The sequence below is a fragment of the Salarias fasciatus genome, chromosome 2 (genome assembly GCF_902148845.1).
Source record: "Salarias fasciatus chromosome 2, fSalaFa1.1, whole genome shotgun sequence".
NCBI lineage: Eukaryota > Metazoa > Chordata > Actinopteri > Blenniiformes > Blenniidae > Salarias > Salarias fasciatus.
Genome location: NC_043746.1, coordinates 33,755,461 through 33,768,461, shown reverse-complemented (window position 1 = coordinate 33,768,461; position 13,001 = coordinate 33,755,461). Strand labels below are relative to the sequence as shown.

Sequence of the window (13,001 nt, the reverse complement as noted above, 5' to 3'; positions counted from 1 at the left end):
CAGAACACACAAAAACAATTCAGTTCAAGTGAGCACAATGTTCACAGCTTCGCCCTGGACCTCTTCTGACAGAACATCACCGCGATCTGAGAGGAAACAACCAGAACTGTCATTTCATGTCACAGAACGATGAAGGTTCTTGATCCAAAACGAATTGAACAGCAGGGGAACGAGCAGAAATAAGACATGCATTCACATCATTATACACATTATATAGCAATAACTCGTGCCTTGATGTTTCTAAAGTCAGGAAAGGTTTCTAAATGTCATAGAATGTTTGGACAAAGCTTCTTACTGTGTATGTGGTCTTCTCATATTGAATGTAATGCATCGCATCCTTCGCCCAGTGCCACACACAGGTGGATGAGGATCTTTCCAAGTCAATGAGATTCATCTTCGAGCCAGTCATGCACAAAAAGCAATCAAGGCGACTTGCATTTTGGTTAGTCTCACATCAAGGGTAACTCCAAATATATGGGCAAGGGGTCAAGTCAACGCCACATGTTTTAGAGGAAGGATCAAAGACATAGTTCCAAAAATCATGTAATTTTGGGCAAATCCAAAACATATGCAATCTGGAGGCTGGCTCGATCACGGGGGTCTCTTTGAGGAATCGCACTGATCCTGCGTTGGTTCCACCTGCCTGATGAATCCTGTGTTCTCATCCTGGATCGGTCTTCTGTGCAACCAAGTAATCCTGAGCCCTCTGGTTCTGGATTGGATGATCCTGGATCAATGAATCCTCCTTTTGTGCAACAGACCCCAGGGATACAATATTCAGTCCTTGGTTATTCAAAAGAGTCTGTGAAAAGTTAAAACATTGATGTTATTTTAAGATGTGTAGATATTTCTTTTAATGATTTTTTTCCACTTTGTTCTTCTATCACCTGTTGACTGACATAATTTAATATCCATCCATCTTCTCCTTCCTCTCATGAACCGGGTCGCAGCAGCATTTTGATTCAAGCCAACAATGGCTAAAACAGCTAAAAACAACAAGGAAAGCTCAAAAGTACAGCGAGTCAAAATGCCTCAAAAAGTCAGAAAATGGCAGGGAAAAAATAGGCAAAATGCATCAGACAGCTAAACTTAAATAGATAAAAACAAAGAAACAGTCAGAAATGTCTGAAAAAGTCAAAACAATTCAAACTGTCAAAATAACTAAAATCACTTAAAAAGGATCAAAACAGCACTCACAGCTAAAATAGCTTTAAAACCTGCATCTGCTGAAAACAATGACAAATGTGAAACTGTCTAAATATTGACAAAAGTTCTTGAAAGCAACAAGACAGTCTGGATTTTTATGAGCTGTTCTCTTTATTTTGAGGGTGAAACATGTTTTGTAGCTCCAGGTGACTTTTATGTGGTGAAAAGTGGTTGAAATAAAAACTATTGTCTCAGTTCTCCCTCATCCGGGCTTCGGGATGTTTCGGGATGTGTCGGGATTCTCCGGCATTCTCCGAGCAGTGCCGGGAGTATCCGAACCTTTTAGGGGCGAGTGTCAGTCACAGCAGCTGTCGGAGCGCATTCGGGATACTCCGGAAATATCCGAGCAGTTCCGGGATTCACCGAGCCGGTTCGGGCCGAGCGTCGGAGCATCTCGCGCAGGCGCAATCGGCAGCCTGACCCGGAGGAGAAGCGCAACGGCCATTTTGCTCGGAAGGGGGCCTCGGCTTCAACACGTGAGAGAGAGGATCCTGAAGACACCTCTACCAGTCCGGGACGCGTGCCTCCAGTGGCACCCTATTCATGTGTGAACCGACAGAGGCGTAGCCAGCCAGCACCATGCCCACCATCACCCTGCCGCCGAAGGAGAACGCTCTGTTCAAGAGAATCCTGGTAGGCTGCATGGCTCCACCGCCGTTAGCCTGCTAGCTGCTGCTAGCTTGTCAGGTAGCCGTCAGTAGGAGCGGCTAGCAGCCAGCTCGGAGGATGCTGGTGAATTAACTCCAGACGGGAGTCCTCCAGACACCCGGTGACCCTCCGGTCCTCCGGGGCGGGGTGCCGGCCGCCACAGTCCGCTGAGGGAGGCAGCTCGGCGGGCTAACAGAGCGCTCATGTGCTGATGTAGCAGAGTTTGTGGCCTTGCTTCATGTCCAAAGTGTATCAATGACAAAGCTGGCAGACACATAACAGCCGTGCACGAGCCGAGCTGCGGGGCTGTGCCGGAGCTCCAGCCTGTCCCCGGCCTGCGTGCACGCTGTGGCGGGGTGGAGGGGCTGCAGCTCGGCTAGCCCCGCTGTGCTAGCCCCGGTGTGAGCATGCTGCCTGTCCTGACAGCTAGCTGCAGCTAGCTGCTAGCTCGCACCGGCTCCCCACTAACACGGGCTTTAAAGTTTCCCTTCAGGCAGCACAGACTCACTCTGAGGGGGAGGATCACGGACCGCCTCCATACTCTGACTTATGGGTGCTGGCTGGGACTTTCTGCCTGGTAACGGAGTATCAGGAGTAACGCATGGCTCTGTTGTTGTTTCTTGTCTGGATGGACCGGAGAGGCTGGAGCTCCTCATGTGGGATTAAACACTTCTTCTTGTTTTGACATTTAGTCCAAAGCTATTTCCCAAATGAGTCCTTCACTCAGAGTTGAATCCTCATGGAGCTCCCTGCTGCTGGTTCCGCTCTGTTTGGTACAGCACAGAAACTAGCTGTGAGGGGTTTGATTATCCTGCTGAATGAATCTGGTAAACCAGGTGGATGTGTTTAAAAGGCTGAAAATAAAGCTGCTGCAGATCCATATGAGTGTCAGTTTAAATCCTGTTTTTGCACATTTTGAGGTGACAAAGGGTTTATTTTTGCAGACCCGGCAGATCCTATTGGTCTTTATTTAGACAGATGGACTTGTTTTGAGGCTGGGGAGGAGTTTCATTTGAGGGACATTGTGGAACATGAGCATCTTTTGGTCATGGAGTCGGCAGATTGACACGATCAGATTATTAAACTACAGTTGATGGCATGTTATCAGAGAGCGTTCAGCTGTCAGGGTACTGAGGGTTTCAGGTTCCGTATTCCGTGGTGTTCTGACAGCCCTCCTTCACCAGGAAGAACCAGGTGCTGGTTGTGTTAACTTGTTTTTCATTCAGTTTGTCATTTGTTTCAAAGATGCAGGTTGGTTTATCATTTGTGCGCCTGTGTTCATAGCCACTTACTCCACAGTGCTCTCTCGTCTTTATTGAGCTTGTTAGTGTGGTGGAGGCTGTGCTGGCGTCACATGCTGGGTCTCAGAGGCTCCTCCAGCGCTGATCAGAGCTCAGTTCAGACCACAGGAAGCTCTGGGTCTCAGCCTCAGTCCACCGCTGCTCACTTTTTGTGTCCACAGCAAATTATAAAAATGAATGAAGTCGCTCCACTGGGGTTATCAAGATGTTGGACCTGCGTCTCCCCGTTGGTCTTGATAACCCCGCCCTCAGCGCCTGGCGTACGGGTGCCTCGCCCTGGCAGGCAGCGGTGTTGGAGCTGGGAACAAAGAACAGGTGGTGCCAGGCTCCGAGGCAGACCTGGAACCATCAGGGGGGGAGAGGAGCTGCTCAGGCCACCCAGCGGAGCTCCAGGAGCCCTGCTCCGAGCAGAACTCGTGTGTCCACCATGGCCCGTCCAGATGTGGACGCCTCGCTCTGCTCTGCCCTGTCCAGATGTGGAGCGATGCTGCAGGAATCTGGGCAGGTCTTTGGGGTGTTTGTGAGCTGGTGTGTCCAGGACCAGTCCTGGGTGTCCTGTGGTCCCTGGTGTCTCCGCCCCAGTCCTCTGTCCGTCCTGATCCGGACTCTGCTGTCTTGTGTTGCAGAGATGTTACGAGCACAAGCAGTACAGAAACGGCCTCAAGTTCTGCAAACAGATCCTCAGCAACCCCAAGTTCGCCGAGCATGGAGGTGAGAAGACCGTCCTGCTGCTGATTGGCTGCCAGGGCCCTCTGCCTCCGTAGCTGCTTCTGCCACACAGGGGCAGTTGGTGGTTTGCTGGTGTGTGTGTGTGTGTGTGTGTGTGTGTGTGTGTGTCCTCCGGTGCTGGTGTTACTGCAGTGTGTTTGCTCTGCTGCAGAGACGCTGGCCATGAAGGGTTTAACCCTCAACTGTCTGGGGAAGAAGGAGGAGGCCTACGATCTGGTGAGACGAGGCCTGCGCAACGACCTCAAGAGTCACGTCTGTATCCTTTGACCTTTGACCTGCTGGGTGGCCCCCCGTGTCTGTGATGTGGCCTGACGATGTGTAGCTCCGCCGGTGCCGTGTGTGTTCCTGAACTGTCGGCTCGCCCAGGCTGGCACGTGTACGGCCTCCTGCAGCGCTCGGACAAGAAGTACGACGAGGCCATCAAGTGTTACCGCAACGCGCTCAAGTGGGACAAGGACAACCTGCAGATCCTCCGGGACCTGTCCCTGCTGCAGATCCAGATGCGGGACCTGGAGGGCTACAGGGTGAGCCTCACCTCCACACACGGCTGTGAGGCGTCGGGGGGGACAGGGAGGGTGACAGGAGCGGGACGGCCGCTCACCGCGTCCTCTCTGTCCACAGGAGACCCGGTACCAGCTGCTGCAGCTGCGCCCGGCCCAGCGCGCCTCCTGGATCGGCTACGCCGTGGCCTATCACCTGCTGGAGGACTTCGAGATGGCTGCTAAGATCGTGGAGGAGTTCCGTAAAACACAGCAGGTACCAGCGGGGGAGGACACACCCTGAGGACGAGTCCTGCCTGTTGTGAGCGTCTGTCCCCTCTGCCTGTGTCCAGACGTCTCCGGACAAAGTGGACTACGAGTACAGCGAGCTGCTGCTGTACCAGAACCAGGTCCTGAGGGAGGCCGGCCTCAACAAGGAGGCGCTGGACCACCTCAACACCTACGAGAAGCAGATCTGTGACAAGCTGGCCGTGGAGGAGACCAGGGGTGAGCCGGAGCTCCAGGCAGCAGCAGCTCGCTGTCTGAACACTCTGCTGGGCTTTAGGATCAGCAGCAACATGAACCGCTCTTTAAAACATGTTGATTTTCTGGTTTAAAGCAGGAGAATGTAAGAGCTCAGCCGTGACACATGGAAACAAACTCCTATAAACACATTAAATGAAGGAAATCTACGTAACAGGCAGCGAGAGACAGTGAAGTCTGAACCACGCAGCCCATCAGCTCTCCTCTGTCCAACAGGGGAGCTGCTGCTGAGGCTGGAGAGGCCCGAGGAGGCTTTAGAGGTCTACAGGAGACTGCAGGAGAGGAACCCAGAGAACTGGGCCTACTACCAGGGCCTGGAGAAGGCCTTCAAGCCAGGTGAGGCCTCGGGACGCAACACACACACACACACACACACACAGGTTTGTATTTCTATCCTTGTGAGGACACTCATTGATATAATGCATTTCCTAGCCCCTGACCCTGACCCTAACCCAGACCCAGACCATCACACAGCCTAACCCTAAAGAAAGGTTTTTGACCTTTGACTTTTTTCAGTAACAACATGGTCAACAAAACACTGTTTCCCCTCATTAGGACCGGAAAAAGGTCCCACAAGGCACGTCGTGCCAGGTTTAGAAAAACGCGTAGACACACACACACACACACACACACACACACACACACACACACACACACAGACACACACACACACGGTGGAGCTGTTCATTTACTCTTCACCATCACATCACCAGCCTCTCCGTCTGAGTCCACTGATTCCCAGTAGAAGTGTTTTCATGGTGTGTGTGTGTGTTGTGTGTGTGTGCGTGCGTGCGTGCGTGCATGCGTGCGTGTGTAGGCAGTACAGAAGAGCGTCAGAAGATATACGAGGACTCGTGGGTGAAGTTCCCTAAAGGCCTGGTTCCCCGGAGGCTTCCTCTCAACTTCCTGACAGGTAAACATCCCGGGCTGCTCCTGATGGAGATACTCAGATTACAGGTTCAGAGAAGTGATGGAGGGTTTCCTGTGGTCCAGCAGCAGCTTCCTGTTAGTTCTACCATGTACTGCTGTGACAGTGGGAGTAGAGCTCCCTCCAGTGGCTCAGTGAGGTACAGCAGCCCAGATGATGAGCAGTCAGTCCTGACCACAGTTAGTTCTGCTCTGTAAAGATCCCACCGAGGCTGCTGGAGTGTGTTCAGCTGCCGTCCTGCTGCCGGGCGTCCTGCTGCCGGGCGTCCTGCTGCCGGGCGTCCTGCTGCCGGGCGTCCTGCTGCCGGGCGTCCTGCTGCCGGGCGTCCTGCTGCCGGCCATCCTGCTGCCGGCCGTCCTGCTGCCGGCCGTCCTGCTGCCGGGCGTCCTGCTGCCGGGCGTCCTGCTGCCGGGCGTCCTGCTGCCGGGCGTCCTGCTGCCGGGCGTCCTGCTGCCGGCCGTCCTGCTGCCGGCCGTCCTGCTGCCGGGCGTCCTGTCAGTGGGTGTGCGGCTGTGACAGCCAGACGGCGGGCTGCTCTACCTTCACTGTGTTGTTCTGTCAGGGGAGAAGTTTCGAGAATGTCTGGACGTCTACCTGAGGATGAACTTCAGTAAAGGCTGCCCCCCCGTCTTCACCACGCTCAAATCCCTCTACGGCGACGCAGAGAAGGTCGGCACGCACGCACGCACACACACACACACAGCTTTTGGTTTTGTTGTGGAGCTGACGTGTGTGTCCTCCTCTCCCTCCAGGTCACAATCATTGAGCAGCTGGTCGTCGGCTATGAAAGTTGTTTAAAAAGCTGCCGAATGTTCAGTGAGAACGGTGAGTGGAGGCTGAGTACCTGAAGGCAGGAGGTCTGCTGGGCTGGCTAACTGTGTGTGTGTGTGTGCGTTTGTGCGTGTGTCTGTGTGTCTGTCTGTGTGTGTGTGTGTGTTTGTGTGTGTGGGCAGACGATGGGAAGGAGGAGCCCCCCACCACCCTGCTGTGGGTTCAGTACTTCCTGGCTCAGCACTTTGACTTCATCGGGCAGCCCGGCGTGGCTCTGGACTACATCAACACCGCCATCGACAGCACGCCCACCCTCATCGAGCTCTTCCTCATCAAGGCCAAGATCTACAAGGTACACACACACACACACACACACACACACGAATGCGTGAACGAACGTGCTGAAGGTTTTGAAACCCTCCATCTTTACTTGTACCTCTGGATTTCTCCTCTGTGTATTTTTTCCACCCGTTTTTTTCTCTCCTAAGCTAGAAGTGAAGTTAAACTGCTGTGGAGTCATCATACTTCTGCTTATCATACTTCCAGTCTTCATATGTATTAATTGGTCTTGAATCATTTTAATAGCATCAGACTGAAAGCATGAGTCAGTCAGAGGATGTGTGTGGCGGTGGTGGAGTCGGGTCTCCGGCTGTGACTGCCGATCCTCTTCCTGTGTTGAGTTGTGTCCTGAGTGCAGAGCGCGGACGCCGTCCTGCCGTTCAGACCTGTGAGTTGAAGCCGGCGTGTGTCTCGTCGCTGCAGCATGCAGGTAACATCAAGGAGGCGGCTCGCTGGATGGACGAGGCCCAGGCGCTGGACACGGCCGACCGCTTCATCAACTCCAAGTGTGCCAAGTACATGCTGAAGGCCGGGCTGGTGAAGGAGGCCGAGGAGATGTGCTCCAAGTTCACCAGGGTGAGGCGCCGCCAGCATCCACGTTCCTCACACCAGAACCGCTTCCAGACACATCCGCCCTCTGAAGGCCGCCTTGAAGCCTGCAGGGGGCGCCGCACAGCGAGGGGGAGCAGGGGGTCAGGACAGGAGACCCAGGCAGGGACAGGAGGGGGGGGTGGGGGGGTTGGTCTTTTGTTTACACCTAACAGACAGAGGAGACGGGGTTTCACGTCTCAGGAGACTGAAGAGCTTCAGCGTTACATGTGTGAGAGGGAGAGGGAGATGTGTTTACAGTTTTCCAGAGTTGTGATTGGCCAGCCTGGCCTTCTGCTTCCTGTTACGCTGCCCCCTGCAGGTCTGACCTGCTCATAGCAGTGCTCCACCAGGTTTCTCTGAGAGTTTGAGGAGCGTGGAGGGGGAATCAACCCGGGGACCCTCACTGAGGGGTTCAGGGTTTGTTCAGGTTAGCATAGCGGAGGCGCCGTGGGGCAAACCTGGCTAACTCACTCCCAAGCTGATTGGAAGTAATGTTTTCATTGATTAGGGATGTCCAGACACCAGTTTTCTGCTGTCCGAGTACCGAGTACTGATAGGAGTGATCAATACCATTACAACAAATTTAAATGATGTTCTCTTTTTCCGGCATGTTCCTCTAACAATCATGAACCCACTTCCCCAGATTTCCCTGAACTTTCCAGGTTTATCCTGATGGATCTGTGCGCGTACTGATAGTTTAAAGTAAATAAGATACTTCCACAACTCAACTCCACTGCTGAAATGAAGCCATGCTGTTGTGCTCAAGTGGAAAAACAAAACTGTTTAGATACCAGCTCATCGGCTGCTCTGAGCTCGTCCTGAGCTCAACCTCTGAAGCACCAGAGCTGCTGAGATCTCAGCAGTGATGTTACAGTTGATGTTCATGGAAGAAAGAATGAATCACTCCTCAGCTGGCATAGCCTGAAGGACCAAACCTAGCAGTTCATTGACTGGACAGCCTTATTACACATGGCGCATATGAACACATAACACATGCATGGTGGCGCGCACACACATTTTTTGGGGCTCATTCCAAACAGCAGTACACATCTGGGACACACTGCAGTCTGAGGTTCCTGCAACACATGGACCTGATGTAAAGGTGTTCAAGGCATCTCAAGAGAACCATGTTTTTAGAACGCATCTTTTTTTGAGTTGATGCTCCTCAATACAGGACAGGACTGTGGCGGTGTTAATCAAAACAAACCGGTCTTGTCCTCCTGACATGCGGCTGTCCTCAGACTTATAAAACAGTCAGTCAGCCGTGACACCGGCCGAGCAGCAGGATGGAGAAGGAAGAAAAAAACCTGACATGCAGCCGGCAGACCAGGCACGGACCGGCGTGTCGGGAAAACTCCACATGGTGGCGGGGTGGTGCTGGAGCTGCGTATCGGGGCTGTCCTGAGCCAGTATCAGACCGAGTACCGACGCTGGGATCAGGACCGGACGTCCCCGTTATGTCTAACAGCTGTGCTCCGTGCGTTCAGGAGGGGACGTCCGCGGTGGAGAACCTGAACGAGATGCAGTGCATGTGGTTCCAGACGGAGTGCGCTCTCACCTACAAGGCCATGAACAAGTTCGGAGACGCTCTGAAGAAATGCCACGAGATCGAGAGGGTGAGAGAGAGAGAGAGAGAGTGTGTGTGTGTGGAGAAGCTGTCCTGTGCTGGTCCTCTCAGGACAGACCGCACTCGGGTGTCTTCATTCAGAGCAGAACCGTCCTGAGATGACCTGAGTGGTCACTTCCCCGTGGCGCTCTGAGTCTCCAGCGCCGCCCACAGTCTGACGCTGCTGTGTGTGTGTGTGTGTGTGTGTGTGTGTCAGCATTTTGTGGAGATCACGGACGACCAGTTCGACTTCCACACCTACTGCATGAGGAAGATGACGCTGCGGTCCTACGTGGACCTGCTGAAGCTGGAGGACGTCCTGCGGCAGCACCCCTTCTACTACAAGGCGGCCCGCACCGCCATCCAGATCTACCTGGCGCTGTACGACAAGCCGCTGGCCGACGACAGCAAGGAGAGCCAGGCCGACACAGGTCAGACCGCGGGGGGCCGCCCACGGCGCCCGGCGCCCCCGGACCGCCTCACACCACGCCTCCTTCTGCTCCACAGAGAATCTGACAGACAAGGAGCTGAAGAAGCTGCGCAACAAGCAGCGGAGAGCGCAGAAGAAGGCGCAGCTGGAGGAGGAGAAGAAGAACGCCGAGAAGGAGAAGCAGCTGAAGAACCAGAAGAAGAAGAAGGAGGACGACGACGAGGAGATCGGAGGCCCCAAGGAGGAGCTAATACCAGACAAACTGGCCAAGGTGGGCGTGGCCGGGCCCGCCGCCGCCGGGCGCCGCCGCTCTGACGGCTCCACTGACCCCCGGTCTGCTTCTCCCGCCAGCCGGAGAACCCTCTGGAGGAGGCCGTCAAGTTCCTCATCCCGCTCAAGAACCTGGTACGCAACAAGATCGAGACCCACCTGCTGGCCTTCGAGATCTACTTCAGGAAAGGTGAGGCGGCCCCGCCCGGTGACGTGAACCCTCCCCGTGTCTGGACCAACCCGCCGCCGTTTCCCCCGCAGAGAAGTACCTGCTGATGCTGCAGTCCGTCAAGCGGGCCGTGGCCATCCAGGCCTCCGACCCCTGGCTGCACCAGTGCCTGGTGCGCTTCTTCAAAGGAGGTGAGGCTCGCAGCGCGAAGCACGGCCTGCTAGGCCCGGGCCGGGCTTATCCAACGCTGTGTGTGCGTGTGTGTGTGTGTGCGCGTTTGTGTGTGAGCAGTGGGTGAGAGTGCAGACCTTCCAGAGGCTGTGCGGACGGTGCTGAAGCAGGAGATCTCCAGACTGTTCGGGGAGAGCAACCCTCAGAGCTTCAACAAGAACTACCTGAGCCAACACTCCAACTCCATCCCCCACCGGCTGGCTGGTAACACACACACACACACACACACACACACACACACACACACACACACACACACACTCTGCAGTTCCCTGAGTCGTACTGTCATCCTGGAGCGCCGTGCCTCAGGCGCCGTTGAGCAGCGGTGGTTCGTGCTGCGATGTTGTTGGGCGGACGCTCCTCTGACGCTCCTGTGGTTTCCAGCTGCGAAGATGATGGTGTACCTGGAGCCGTCCTCCGACAAGATGGCGTGTGAAATAGCGACCGCTCTGGACGAGTCGCTGTGTGGGCGGAGCATCCAGGTGAGTCCCCGGCCGGACGGGTGGAGCGTCCATGGCCCGGCCTCCTCTGAGCGTCTGTCTCCGTCTGCAGATCTGCACCGAGGTGCTGGAGGCGCTGCGCGACGGCCAGCTGGGCGACGGCCAGCAGAAAGCCTCGGAGGCCTACCGGGCCGCCTGCCACAAGATCTACCCCTACTGCCTGGCCTTCATGCCCCCCGGTTACCAAGACAACAGCACCGTCATCAGTGCCAACGGCGACCTGTCGGCGGGAGAGCACGACGACATGGCCAACGAGATGTGAGCCGCACACCGGCAGGGCGGAGGAGGAGGAGGAGGCAGCGCCAGCACGCCGTCAGACGCCTTAGTCCTCCAACCAACACACCCGTTTCCCCCGAGCCCCGCCCCCTCCGCGCCCCGGGCCCCGGGCCCCGGGTCCCGGGCTCTGGCTGCAGTGAGTCGCCCCCCCACATTGCACTGATCTGGATGGACTGAGCGCCACAGAAGAGACGAGCGGGAGCTGGCACACGCAGCCACAGTTAACTTTTTTAAACCAGGAGAAAAGGATTGTGGGAAAATGGACTCTGGCAGGCTGAGAGGGCTTCTGTGAACACAGTTTAGGTTTTCTAGAACTCCTGTGTTTTCACGCCGTGTCCTTCTTGTAGGTGCATCCGCTTCTCACGTTTTTAAAGTAATTTATATATTACAAACTGACAAATGGATTAATAAAACAATGTTTGCAAAACCAAACCAAACCATGCTCGTGTTGTGTGACAGGACGAGTGGACGCAGCTCTGAGGCGCCGCCACCGGAGGGCGCTGTGCAGAGGCTGATGGGAGCTGGGGGGCTGACACCTCCAGGTCCAGACCAGCGCTCAGCCTCCAGGGTGTGGTCTGGTTCTGCTCAGACCCTCCAGTGGATTCTGTTGGTCTTCCTGCTCCTCTGAACTCTGTGGTCGTGGTTTGGTGTGATGGTCTGATTCATTCAGCCACAGGCCGTCAGACTTTCTGGTCACACTGATTTGTACGTCTGATCAGATCAACCCTGGAGGACATCAGCTCCTGCAGGACGGGTGGAGCAACCGGTCTGACTGCAGCTGATCTCTGGACTCTCCTGGACCGTCGGTCCAGGTCGTATTGAATGGAGGATTACTGAGTCACTGTTACTTTCTGTTATAATCTGTTATTTGAAAGCTTCAACCAGAACAGAGAACCTGCTGATTTTAGGGAGGATTCTGCTGCATGACTTCAGCTTGTTTGATCTCTGGCTCTGTGAGGTTTGAGATAAACTGTTGATGTTTTTAATCTTTGAAATTGGATATAATCTGATCAGACGTGTTGATTTGCAGAGCATCAGTATAAAGCTTTTTAAGTTTTGATAGTTTATTCTTTTACTGTCGCAATTAGGATATATTTAAAACATGTCAAGCGGCCCTGCCTAGACGCTTTATGTATTGGAGATGAAACTGGTGAACATATTCACAAACATGCTGACAGCAACAAGAAGCTGTTAAATCGTCACGTCGTTTGTTCAGCGTAGAAACAGTGAGGCCCATAGACCGACCCGGGCTGCCGGAGGGTCGGACCCGGGCCTCACCTTCACTCACGGTCCAGGGTCAAGCGGCGAGAAGACCACTGCTGGGCCCCCTGCAGCTCAGAGGACTCGGCAGATGTAGAGGTTGGAGAAGTGAAGAGTGAAGTTCCTGGTATGGGACTTCAGAGAGGCCATGGAGACGGATTTCCAGCTGGTCTCGGAGGTTCTGGAGCTCAGGAAGGGTTGGTGGGGTCTGTATCAAGCTGTGGTCAGCAAGACATCCTCCAGAGGTAGGAGGACCTGAACCCGGGGGCATGCCTCCCTGACAGGAGGTGGGTCCTGAGGCTGCTGGGGGTCCTGGTTCACTGCCCTGGTGGAGGTCACCAGATACTGGCTCCTGGTTTTCACGCCTCTACAGTACCTTTGGACTGGCAGACCGGGGTAGTCCTCCTGGATCAGGGCCAGTCCGGAGCTTCACCGGAGAACCAGTCTGCCTCTGCAGGCACAGCCCCTTGACCCCTGGATCCTCAGCTTGCACTGATGATGGGACCAATGAACCGAGGCGTCCAGGTGGTCTAGTAAAAGGGGACGTGTGAAAACTCGTAGTATCTGTGTTCATCTACCACACACTGAACCATCATCCTAACATAATGAACGGTGTTTGCTGTGTGAGGGTTGACCAACATGCAGCAGCAATCCTTCCTCCAGGCTTCTTCTCTGCAGAGCGATCCAGACCAGGTCCAGCCAGCAGTCCCACACAGGCCGAGGC

The 13,001-nt window shown here is 54.7% G+C and overlaps 2 protein-coding genes across 2 annotated transcripts; both read left to right on the top strand.

Moving 5' to 3' along the window:
- Window positions 1-1,616: 1,616 nt before the first annotated feature.
- Window positions 1,617-11,143, top strand: LOC115401136 (N-alpha-acetyltransferase 15, NatA auxiliary subunit-like). The gene is made up of 20 exons (XM_030109329.1): window positions 1,617-1,839; window positions 3,782-3,866; window positions 4,036-4,140; window positions 4,251-4,408; window positions 4,506-4,640; window positions 4,717-4,870; window positions 5,123-5,242; window positions 5,724-5,819; window positions 6,397-6,503; window positions 6,587-6,659; window positions 6,788-6,957; window positions 7,368-7,520; window positions 9,023-9,151; window positions 9,359-9,572; window positions 9,649-9,842; window positions 9,923-10,031; window positions 10,103-10,201; window positions 10,302-10,445; window positions 10,626-10,723; window positions 10,794-11,143. Exons 1-20 carry the CDS (start codon window positions 1,786-1,788, stop codon window positions 11,001-11,003), a joined length of 2,607 nt encoding a protein of 868 aa, XP_029965189.1. The 5' UTR covers window positions 1,617-1,785; the 3' UTR covers window positions 11,004-11,143.
- LOC115404218 (keratin-associated protein 4-3-like) lies at window positions 5,924-6,366 on the top strand (the record flags this gene model as incomplete). The annotated part of the gene is made up of 2 exons (XM_030113460.1): window positions 5,924-5,968; window positions 6,019-6,366. Coding segments are annotated over exons 1-2 (393 nt in total), but the record flags the coding sequence as incomplete, so codon positions are not given.
- Window positions 11,144-13,001: the final 1,858 nt, after the last annotated feature.